At 52.0% G+C, this 12,143-nt stretch overlaps 1 protein-coding gene across 1 annotated transcript; it reads left to right on the top strand.

Annotated features, from left to right (window-relative positions):
* Nucleotides 1–6,441: 6,441 nt before the first annotated feature.
* VAMP2 (vesicle associated membrane protein 2) lies at nt 6,442–9,029 on the top strand. Its single transcript, XM_008010264.3, has 5 exons — nt 6,442–6,561; nt 7,071–7,191; nt 7,675–7,833; nt 7,917–7,968; nt 8,580–9,029. Coding segments are annotated over exons 1-5 (351 nt in total). The 5' UTR covers nt 6,442–6,559; the 3' UTR covers nt 8,597–9,029.
* The last annotated feature ends 3,114 nt before the right edge of the window (nt 9,030–12,143 follow it).

Genomic DNA, 12,143 nt, shown 5'->3' with positions numbered 1-12,143 from the left:
AAGGAAATACAAAAAACTCTCAACTATATGAAAAGATGCCTAACCTCATTCATCAATGAGAAATGCAGACCATGTTTCAACTTAGCATATTTGTAATCACCAAAAAGTTTCATAGAGTGTTGGAGGGGGTGTGGGCAAATAGGCCTTGCCTATTCATTGGTGGGAGTAAAAGCTGGTAACATGTTTATGGAGAGCAATTTAGCAATTCCCATGAAAATCAAAATCACAAACACCTATTCCTTTGACCTAGGATTTATTTTTGTTATTTTATTGTTTTTGAGACAGGGTGTCACTCTGTTGCCCAGGTTGGAGTGCAGTGATACGATCATGGCTCACTGAAGCCTTGGAAATCCTAGGTTAAAGTGGCCATACCACTGCAGCCTCCCAAGTAGCTGGGAATACAGGTGTGAGCCACCACACCTGACCGGTATTTTCATGTCTAAGAATTAGCCCTACATATTTGCACACAGGTGAAACGGGAATGTGTAGGTTATTTTTTGCAGCTTTGCTTGTATTGGCAAAAAGCTAGAAACAACCTAAATCTCTGCCAGTAGGGGATTGGTTACATTCTGATACATCCATACTGTGGAATACTATGCCACTAGAAGAAAGTGCATTTTATGCAGTATAATGGAACAATGTACAAGATACATTAAGTGACAAAAGCGAGGTGCAGAAAAGTGCATGTAGTTTTTTACACATTGGCGTAAAAAAGGGGAAAACTACAAGCATGATTGCTTACATATGCATGGATCATCTCTGAAAGGAGGCGCAGGCAACTGGGAGTATTGGCTGTTGTGAGAAAGCAGATTGAGTGGCAGGGATACAGGGTGAGGAAGAAACTTTCTCCATGTGCTCTTTTGAACTTTTGATATTTTGAACGTAAATTTTGTGTGTGTGTGTGTATGTGTGTGCGCATGTGCACATGTATGTGTTTAATATACAAGGTTGGGTGCAGTGGCTCACACTTGTAATCCCAGAACTTTGGGAGGCCAAGGCAGAAGGACTGTTTGAGTCCAGGAGTGTGAGACCAGCCGAGGCAACATTATGAGACAAACATAATCTCTACAAAAAATTTTAAAAATTAGCTGGATGTGGATGTGGGGGTCTCTGCCTGTGGTCCCAGCTACTTGGGAGGCTAAGGTGGGAGGATCACTTGAGCCCAGGAGTTCGAGGCTGCAGTGAGCTTTGATTGTGCCACTCCACTCCCTCCTAGGTGACAGAGTGATACCATGTCTCTGAAAAAACAAATAAAAATTTAAAAACGATAACATTTTTGGGGCGGGGCATGGTAGCTCACACCTGTAATCCCAGCACTTTGGGAGGCCAAGGCTGGAAGATTACTTGAGGCCGGGAGTTTGAGATCAGCCCAGAAAACACGGTGAGACCCCCATCTCTATAAAATATATATAAATTATATATAACTATAACATTTTAAACAAATGTGAGCCTGCAGCTGCTTATGTTGCCTGTGTGGAAATGAAGCTATGCCGGAGGCAAGCATAGCTGAAGAACAGAGAAGCAGATTCCTGATGGCATCTTTTGAGGACCTGGATCCTGCTGTTTCTAGCTGTGTTCTAGTTACAAGATTCTTCTTTTTGGTTTAATCTGTTTGAGGAGGGTTGGCAAGTGTCTTGGTCATTAAGCCCATCACAGCAAAGATCATGCTGTTTTAACAATCTCTTTTTGTGTTTATTATTGTAACTTCTGATACCAGCACAATGCCTGTCATTGTAGAATGAAAGAGCCCTCACTTAACAAATGAGAAAAATGAGGCCCCAGGAGAAAGGCATTTGCTCCAGGACACCATGCAGAGTGGAAGAGCTGGGAATAGAACCCAAGTCTCCTGTCTGTTAGGCCAAATCAGTTGACTCAATTCAACAAATGTTTATTGAACACTGCTATCTGCCAGACTCTAGGCTTGGCATATAATATGGAAGGTAATAAAATGTCAGCCAGGCACAGTTGCTCATGCCTGTAATCCCAGCACTTTGGGAGGCCGAGGCAGGCGGATCACCTGAGGTCAGGAGTTCAAGACCAGCCTGCCCAACATGGTGAAACCCCATCTCTACTAAAAATACAAAAATCAGCCAGGCTTAATGGCAAGCGCCTGTAATCCCAGCTACTCAGGAGGCTGTGGCAGGAGAGCTGTTTGAACCTGGGAGGCGGAAGATGGCACCATAGCACTCCGGCCTGGGGGACAGAATAAGACTCTGTCTCAAAATAAATAAATAAATAAATAAAAAGGAAGATGTGGGTTCTTGACAACCTCTTTATCTGGGGGGGAATTCCTCCCCCTTTCAAAACAGGCTTGTTAAACCCGGTGAATCTCTAATGAATGGAGGGTTGGAGAGTGAGGGACTGGAACCAGGAGTCCTTTCAGGCACCCAATCCAGGAGACTCTGATCTGCCTATGTCTTCTCCCACCCATATAGGGCTCTGGCATATGGCACCCCACCACCCACACTGCCCTGCTTCCCAGTGACCAGGGGCCTGGGCCTGCTCTGCTGCAATGACAGGAGCTGGTTCCCTGGTCAAACCAGTAACAAGTGATCAGTGCTTCGCCAGCCCAACTAGGACCGTCCTTACAGGATACTGGGCACGTAGGTCCTGCCCAAACCCAACCTTCCCATTAGCGGTCTGTCTGCCTGCTATGCGCTCACCATCGTTTATTGTTCATTTGCCTGCCTCGTTCCTGGCACTGCTTGATACTTGTTCAGAGAGAACTTTGCATATTAAAAAGATACCAATTTATGTGTTTACATTATCCTTTAATACAAAAGAGATACATTCTTGACCGGGTGCATTGGCTCACGCCTGTAATCCCAGCACTTCGGGAGGCCAAGGTGGGCAAATCACCTGAAGTCAGGAGTTTGAGACCAGCCTGGCCAACATGGCGCAACCCTGTCTCTACTAAAAATAGAAAAATCAGCAGAGATTGCAGTGAGCCAAGCTTGTGCCACTGCACTCCAGCTTGGGTGATAGAGGGAGACTGTCTCAAAAAAAGTAATTTAAAAGACTGGGCGCGGTGGCTCATACCTGTAATCCCAGCACTTTGGGAGGCCAAGGTGGGCGGATCACCTGAAGTCAGGAGTTTGAGACCAGCCTGGCCAACATGGCACAATCCTGTCTCTACTAAAAATAGAAAAATTAGCCAGGCATGGTGGTGGACGCCTGTAATCCCAGGCACTCAGGAGACTGAGGCAGGAGAATCTCTTGAACCCAGGAGGCAGAGGTTGCAGTGAGCCGAGATCGCACCACTGCACTCCAGTCTGGTAAAAGAGTGAGACTTTGTCTCAAAAATAAATAAAAATAAAAAATTGAGCACACGTGGCAATCCATGCCAACTGTCTGGTACACAGTGGGTCCCTGGAGTGTCCCCTCCTTCCAGGAGCCCAGAGCTGGACAGGCAGCTCTGAGAACCTTCTGGCTTGGAGGGCTCACCAGATGTCACAGCTCATTGCAATGGTGGGGGGGCTGGCCTTTCCATTACTCATTAGAAGGCCTTTACTTCACAAGCCGCATTGAGGGACACACAGGCCTCTGAAATTAATTATAAGTTCAGTCAGGTTTGACTTATGTGGATGGAGCAAGTTCATGAGTCAGTGTGGGCATGACCCAGCCTCCTTTCATCCCAACTTCTAAACCAGTAATTGAAGAGAAAAAAAATTACAAAATAAGGCCGGGCGTGGTGGCTCATGCCTGTAATCCCAACACCTTGGGAGGCCAAGGTGGGTGGATCACCTGAGGTCAGGAGTTCGAGACCAGCCTGGCCAACATGGTGAAATCCCATCTCTACTAAAAGTACAAAACAATTAGAAAGGCATGGTGGTGCACTCCTGTAATCCCAGCTACTTGGGAGTCTGAGGCAGGAGAATCACTTGAACCCAGGAGGTGGAGGTTGCAGTGAGCTGAGATCACGCCATTGCACTCCAGCCTGGGCAGCAAGGGCGAAACTTTGTCTCAAATATAAATAAATAAATAATAATAAATAAAAATTAAAAATAAAAGAAAGCCTTTATGAAAGTGTGGTTTCTGTTGCCTACATCACAATCACCTTGAGCCCCTACATCCTTTGAATGAGTCTTGGGGGTGTGCCCTAGAAATTCATCGGTCAATTACCACAGCAGGTACATGAAGAAGCCAAATCTGAGTTACGCAAATACATTATTTTTCTATCATTTGACTTCCCTCTATTTGGGTCTCCATTCTACCTGCCTGCAGAACACATTCTCTCAGTCACTTCCGGGTGAACACTGTCATCCCACTCCTTCCCCCACCTCCACCATTGATCTCAACTTGGGGAGTTCCTCTGAGCCATAGCCTAGGTGGGGTGGGGTGAGAAGGGGCTGCTGGGTGAGAGTCCCCTCTCTGAGATGAATCCTCCTGGGCCCCTCATCTCCGTGGGTCACACATGCCCCCATTTCTACTCTGCTGCTGCCGCCCCCACAATCCAATAGCAATAGCACGACCCCTGGCCTTGACAGTGTATCTGGGGCTCTGTCCCTTTCCACATCACCCCCAAACCAGCATCAAATGTCTTGCCTGGCCCTGCACTAGGCTCCCACCAGTTAGTGCAGGGTGTCCAACTGGGGGCGGAAGGGCTTCCTGTGCCTGCCTCTTCCAATCCTCCCTGTCTTATTTATACCCAGACAGACACTGAAGCTTTTGAACTTAAAAGGCTGGAATTTGGCATCTTTGTTCTCTGACTAGAAAGCAGAATCATCTCAAGACCAAAAAGCAGGAGCCAGCATCCCATAGCATGATCTGAGACCCCCATGGAAGCTGCTCTTTTCTTTCTCATCACATAGACTGAGCCACCCGGGACTGTCAGTGCACAAGGATCAGGGACGCGGCTGCTCCTCTGAGTGGGAGGAAGCCAAGAGTATCTTCTCTTAGATTGGGCTGAGTTCCCACACCCAGCACACACATTCCCTGCTCACTCACCTCCCCCAGACAGCTGGGAAATGACACCTCTGGTGACAGAGCCAGTCCTCGGGCTTCTGTGGGGAGGGAGTGGGGCACTGCAGTGGGGGAGGATCTCACACCCGGAGGCCCTGGGAAGCCAGGGTGGGGGAGGGACGAAGCTGGTTCCTGTTTGTCTCAGAGATCAAGGCCATCAGCCTCCCTGCACCTTCCAGGGATGTAGTAAGCACCTCCACCCCAGGTTCAAAGGGCCTCGCCTAAAATGCCTCCTGTACCCTTGAGGCTTGCTTTGATCCCCTACACTCCACCAGAGCGACAGCTCCCCTGGTCCCATCTTCTCTGACAAGCTGGGTGCGAGTGTACACAGCCTCTGGGTGTGCTTAGAGGGCCTAATGGAGATAGGGATAATCTTCCATGTTATCCACATCAAGCCATTTAACGAATATGGATTTAGTATCTACATATGCAATGTATTTGGGGTCCAGAGAGAGGAAGGCAACTCTCCAAGGTCACACCTGCGAGGCGAATACGCATGTAAAGCAGCACCTTGTAAACTGTACCCACTGTGCCTACTACTAAAGAAAAAAAAAAAATGAGAGAAAAAAAAAAAAGCCTTTTGGTCCCTGTGCCTGGGACCAAAGCCTGAGCCCTCTCCTGCAGTCGGGGTCGCTGACCCAAGCCTGGGGCAAAGCTAGGTCTTGGCCAGTCAGCAGCCACCACGTGAAGCAGCCCCTGCCCCCATCACCCCCGGCTGCCTTGTGCCCTCCTCCTCGGGGTCTTCAGCTTACCCCACCTCAGTCGGGCCTGCTCCAGCTGTTAAGTACCCCTAGTCTGAACCTCAATCGTGAGGCGGGGCACCCCCCTCCTCACACCCTGTAGACACTCCCCGGTCCTCCACCCCCTGGACTTGTTTCGGCGGGAAGAGCCTGCCTCATCTTTTCTTCCTACCCTCCTACCCAGTGGCCAGGGATCGCAGGCTTCCTCTGAGACATCCACCAGCGGGGTGATGGGTTGGGACCAACCTCCTCCACTCCCCTCCACCCTAGCAGCAGGGTCCCCGCACTCGATATTGCCCTAGCGCCTGTACTGGCCCTCTCTGATTTCCCAACCCCAGCCCGTTCCAAGTGCTGAAGACGGGTCGCTAGGTGCTGGGACCTGGGCGCGGGGCGAGACCTTGGGCTGTGTGGGATGCAGGCTGGCTTATTGGGTTCACGATTCAGGGAGTGGTCTGGGGGTTAGGTGTGGGGCCAGGCTGCTGTGTCCCCTAAGGGGCAGGTGGCAAGAGGTTTGGGGGCGGCTGTGGAAGCCTGTGCTCAGACAGGGCGGGGTAACGGTGGGTTTAGGGAAGCCGCAGCAACCCGTCTGGGGGTCCCGTGAGTGCCCAGAGAGCTGCCGGGGCACGGTGGCGCCAGACCCGCAGTCCCGCCCTGCACGACCCCAGTCCCGCAGCGCCCCGCCCCCGCGGGCCCGCTCCCGACGCGTCGCCCGCGGCGCCCCGCCCCCGCCCGCAGTGCCCGGATGCGGGTGACGCGCGGCCGCCATCTTTCCGTCCCGGGCAGCCAGCGCCAGTCGGAGCCAGCGCGAGTCGCCGCCATCACTGCTGCTGCCAAGTCCTCCACCCGCTGCCCCCGCCATGTGAGTCGGCCGCCCGCCACCCTCACCGCACTTCCCTGCACCGGCCGCCGCCCTTGGCAACGGGCCGTGGGGAGTGCCCGGGGTCTCTCCCGCGTTCCCCGCGCCCCGGGGCCAGGCCCAAGCCGGTGACTGCGCGCGGGCGGCCGAGAAGCCCAGCGTCCTGGTCTGGCCGGCTCGAGCGATGGCCGCGGGAAGGAGCGGACCCTGTGTCCTCCTGCCCCGCCCCTGTCACCGCGGCCGCCTGTCTTTTCGGGTCGACCCCGATCACATCTGTGAGGTCGCCCTCATTTGACAGGCGGGGAAACTGAGGCTGGGGGGAGGGGGGCCTCGCTCAAGGTCACGCAGCTCATCGCCGGCGAGGCTGGACCTGGACCAGGGCTTCTATCGGGTGGCCTTCCTCCCGAAAAGGAGGACTGAAGGGACGAGGATGGACAGGTGGATGGGCGGAGCCCTGGCTGCGGGGCTGGGAGACTGCAGGCCCTGGGTCTTAATCCGTCCCTGCTCCTCAGGTCTGCTACCGCTGCCACGGCCCCCCCTGCCGCCCCGGCTGGGGAGGGTGGCCCCCCTGCACCCCCTCCAAACCTCACCAGTAACAGGAGACTGCAGCAGACCCAGGCCCAGGTGGATGAGGTGAGTGTGGGGGGAGTCAAAAGCAGTAGAAAGGACCCTGGGGGTGGGCGTTTAGGTGTAGGGGCCCATGTTGGTTTGGGAGTGATGACAGTTCACGCCTGTGGGTTTGCGGACAAAGATACCTTGCCCCATCCGTGTCTCCCTGTCAGCACGCACTTGGAAGGGTGCTGGGGGTGTTAATCAGCTTTGCTAGCCTGGGGTGTGCCAGCCTAGGCAGGTGTGCTCTGGTGATGGACAGAGCGCCTGAGGCGCCATAGAGGGAGGGTGTTGCTATGATATCTGAGATGTCACCAGCAATCCCCTGATGTGTGCTCCTTGCATGTCCCCAGGTGTGCTAGGCATGTACTGTGTGTGTCCTTGGCATGTTAACCTGGCAGCATCAGGGTGCATGTTCCATGTGTGGCACGGTGGGCACATGTTTGAGGATTGCCCTCATGAGGTGGGCCTTGGCACACCCCCTTGCCCCGTGGGCCCTTCTCCCAGGTGGTGGACATCATGAGGGTGAACGTGGACAAGGTCCTGGAGCGGGACCAGAAGCTGTCGGAGCTGGACGACCGTGCAGATGCACTCCAGGCAGGGGCCTCCCAGTTTGAAACAAGTGCAGCCAAGCTCAAGCGCAAATACTGGTGGAAAAACCTCAAGGTAAGGATGGGGACAGGAAGGATGACTGGCGGGTGAATGGGGTATCATAGTTAGTCTCGCTGATCCTCTCCTCTCACCCCCAGATGATGATCATCTTGGGAGTGATTTGCGCCATCATCCTCATCATCATCATAGGTGAGTAGGCTGGGAATGGCCGGGGGCCCTTTCCCTGGAGAGGTTTCCCCAGTGGATTCTGGGTTTTGAAGGTCATTAACCTAGTTTTTACTCTTCAGCCAAAAACACATATAGCTGCTAATGGCAATTCTGATTCATCTAGAGCCAAAAACTTTGATGTTATTTAGCCTGCATTTTGCCTGGTTCTTGGCAGTTTTGTTAACATTTAGAAATAGAAAAGTTGGTGTATCCATTGAGGAGTGTTTGGGCCCAAGAGCCCAATCTGAGAGCCCTGGAATTGAGGAGTGGGAGAAAGGAAAGGCCCAGGGGCTTGAGACGTGACCAGGAAGCCAACCACCCCATTATTTGAGAGCCTGTGGTCTCAGAGGCTCAGAGGATTAGGGTATGTGGCCTCAAGGCCATACCATGGAACTGAAGGGACCTCAGAACCTACCTGTCTAACCCCTTGCTTTGTAGGTGGAGAAACTGAGTCCAAGAGAGGGGTAGGGGTGCCAGCCAGCTGGGGAGTGGGGAGGATTGGAGCAGGGCCAGGCCTGACACACTGCTTTCTTTCTTTCTCCCTCTCTCCCTCCCCTCTCCCTCTTCTTCATCTTCTTCCCCTCTCTCCACAGTTTACTTCAGCACTTAAATCCCTGAGGAGTCTGCCCTGCCTAGAGAAGGGCCTCTCCCCCCACCCTCAGCCGTTCCTCCACCTCTCAGCCATATCTTTCAGCCCCCCCTTCCCTGGATCCGTGCGTGTGTGTGTCCGTGTGTGTGTCCCCCTGTAAATAGCCAGCTGTTATTTATACATATATAATATTATATATATTTGGTCTGTTTGTAGTTTTATTACTAGAAGATTTTTCCGGTTGTCCTTAATACCCCTTCCTGAGGTTCCCTTCACCTCCTCTCTCTTGCCTTCCTTCCCTTTCCCTTTCTTCCTGACTAGCCCCAAGTCCCTTCATTTGCATCTGCTATGCAATAGTCCCTCTCCTCTCCTTCTTCTTCCCTCAGATTTAGCTGATCCTTCCTCCCACCCTGGCCTTCCTTTCCTCCTCCCTCTCCCGGTCATGCTCCCTCTGCCCTGCCCTCAAAAAAGACCACAAAAAACAAAAAGCACCTGTCCAGGCTTCCTTAGGTGCATCTTGTTTGCATCCATTGGGAGGCTCTGAGACTGGCCCCACTTGGTCCTAAGAATCCCAAGGTCTTTGGGAGTGTCCAGCATGTTAATTAGCGTATCATTACATACTGCCATCCCTTTCCATTTCTTTTTGTTCCATCACTCTTCTCTCAACTGGTGTTTCTTTTTTTACTGAGGAGTTAGTCCCCATTAGTCCTTGTATCACATTTTCATTTGCACGACATTACTTGCAGATGGTGGGGAGCCTGGGCTTTTGGGGGACCAGGCTGCTCTGTCCCCCAGCATTGCCTCCTCCTAGCTCTTCTAGTCCAGTTTGCCTCCCTTACCCTCATTTTCCAAACCTCTTGTACCCTCTCCCTCCCCCAGCTGGTATGTAAGTGTCTTGGAGTTCAGTATGTTATGATGGACCAATAATTCTGCCACTCGGGGATTCTCCCCACATTCCTGCTCCCCAGTTTTCATGTGGGGCACGCAACTGACATTCCCATGGGGTTTCCCTCCCATCTGCCTGATCCACCTCCTCCTCCCACTAGGAGAGTTGGGGGTTGGCCACAATTGATCTCTTTTGGGAGGGGTGGCTACCAGTGTGTGGGGGGTCATCACTGCCTTGGGGAGGAGTGGGGCAGGGCAGAGAATCCCCCCAGTTCCTGCCTGAAATCTCTGGCCTCACCCCTGCTAGGGGCAGGACTAAAAACCCTCCTCCTCAATTTGGGGGGTGTTGCCCCCATCACTTCCCAGCTCCTCTGACTTCCCCCACCCCCGAATTTAGGGTGGGGTACTAGTCACTGCCAATGTGTGCATGGGACTTGCTGGAATATGGGGATGCTTGCCCCTCTCCAGGGCTATTGAGCCCAGAGAGAGCTGTCCTTCCATTGGGTGAAGTGATTGAGGAAGGGTCTGTTGTCTTTTTAAATGGCACAATTTTAAGGGTCTGAGGGTACAGTCCCTTAACCTGCCACGGGAGGGGGCCCCCAAACTTTCTTCCCCCCACACTCGAGGTTTTCTGTGTGGAGGGGGAGCAGGGATATCTAAGCTGTGGTGTGAAAGGGTAGGAGAGATGCTGGGGGTGGGGGTGCTGTGTTCTAGACCCCCCATATTATCCCAGTGTCCCCTGCCCCCCTCTTCCCCCACCCCATGCCCCCAATTCTGTGGCGCATCCAGATTGTGAAAATGTACAATAAATGTGTAATGAGTAACCAAGTGTTGTCTGTTCTGAGATCTTTTTTATTTTTTCTTTTTTTTTTTTTTTTTTGGTGCGGGGAGAAAAAGATCTTTTCTTAACCAATGGGAAGAATATTGGATCGAAAGGTATAGCAGGAAGCTTGAGAAGATACATTGGTAAAGGACTGGATTTGGCAAGAGGCCCTGACCTTGGGCAGGGCAAAATGTGATTCTCAAAGTGGCCACACGGGGGCGGTAGGAGTTGGTAATGGGAAGTGTCATAGCCAGTCCCCGTGTCTCTAAGCCCCGTGAGCCCTACGTCTAGAGTTCCCAGGTTTCGTTTCCCTTTCCTGGGCCATGTTCCTGCTGTTGGACTCCTTTCGACTCGATTTAACTTATAGATGCTCTGCAGTGGCTCCCGTGCAGCAGTAGATTAAGTCACTGGCCACTTCTGTGAAGCATCTCTTCCCCTCTGTGCCTAATCCAGTGCCAGCGCCCAGATGGGGTTAGTAAATACTGGTTTAAATAGGCTCAGAGAGACACAGCTGAGTATGTCATGGAGCTGCCGGTAGACGGCCTACTACCTCTGTATTCTGTTGTATGATTCGTGACGTTAGACCCCACACTGAACTGCCACAGCCTGTAGGTCTAGGAGGCCCAGATGTAGCATCTTAGTATCCCTTTTCCCAGGTGCTTCCACAATGAGTTGCTGGCCACGGGTGGCTCACGCCAGTAATCCCAGCCATTTGGGAGGCCGAGGTAAGGAGTTCAAGACCAACCTGGCCAACATAGTGAAACCGTGTCTCTACTAAAAATACACACAAAAAATTAGTCGGGCGTGGTGGCGGGCACCTGTAATCCCAGCTACTCGGGAGGTTGAGGCAGAGAACTGCTTGAACCTGGGAGGTGGAGGTTGCAGTGAGCCAACATCACCCCATTGCACTCCAGCCTGGGTGACAGAACAAGACTCTGTCTCAAAAAAAAAAAAAAAAAAATTCCACTTAACACGATGTTGAACAAATGGGAGTATATTTTAGGTAGGGCGCGGTGGCTCACGCCTGTAATCCTAGCACTTTGGGAGGCTGAGGCAGGCAGATCACTTGAGGTCAGGAGTTTGAGACCAGCCTTGCCAACATGGTAAAATCTCATCTCTACTAAAAATACAAAAAATTAGGCGTAGTGGCACGCGCCTGTAATCCCAGCTACTTGGGAGGCCGAGGCAGGAGAATCGCCACCGCGTCCGGCCTTTTTTCGTTTGTTTGTTATGAGAGTCCCGCTCTGTTAGCCAGGCTGGAGTGCAGTGGTGCAATCTTGGCTCACTGCAACCTCTGCCTCCTAGGTTTAAGCAATTCTCTTGCCTCAGCCTCCTGAGTAGCTGAGATTACAGCTACCTACCACCATGCCCGGCTAATTTTTGTGGGTTTTTTTTTTTTTTAGTAGAGACAGTTTTACCATGTTGGCCAGGCTGGTCTCGAACTCCTGACCTCAAGTGATCCACCCACCTCAGCCTGCCAAAGTGCTGGGGTTACAGGCGTGAGCCACCGTGATTCTTATATTAGGTACACAATCATTACCCGAATGTCCAACTTGATTGAAGTCTTACTATATGCCAGGCAGTGCTCAGGATTTCGCACTTCCAACTCAAATCCCTTCCAGGTTTAAGAGTTCCCATGGGCCCTAGAAGTTAAAACTTGAATTTGGGTTCAAGTTTTAGCCTTGTTACTGACTAGCGTGTTACAGGCAAACAGATTATGTAACCTCCCTGGATCTTAGTCTCATTTGTGAGGCGCGGGGAGTACACGAGCTGGCCTCAGAGTTTGTGAGAAGCGCCTGGCCTGGCCCGCAGAAAACAATCAGGAAGAGGCTCTCTCATCTTCATGGTCACCAACACACC

The sequence above is a fragment of the Chlorocebus sabaeus genome, chromosome 16 (genome assembly GCF_047675955.1).
Source record: "Chlorocebus sabaeus isolate Y175 chromosome 16, mChlSab1.0.hap1, whole genome shotgun sequence".
NCBI classification, from domain to species: Eukaryota; Metazoa; Chordata; class Mammalia; order Primates; family Cercopithecidae; genus Chlorocebus; species Chlorocebus sabaeus.
Note: the sequence above shows the minus strand (reverse complement) of the source record. Positions and strands in the feature narration are given on the sequence as shown.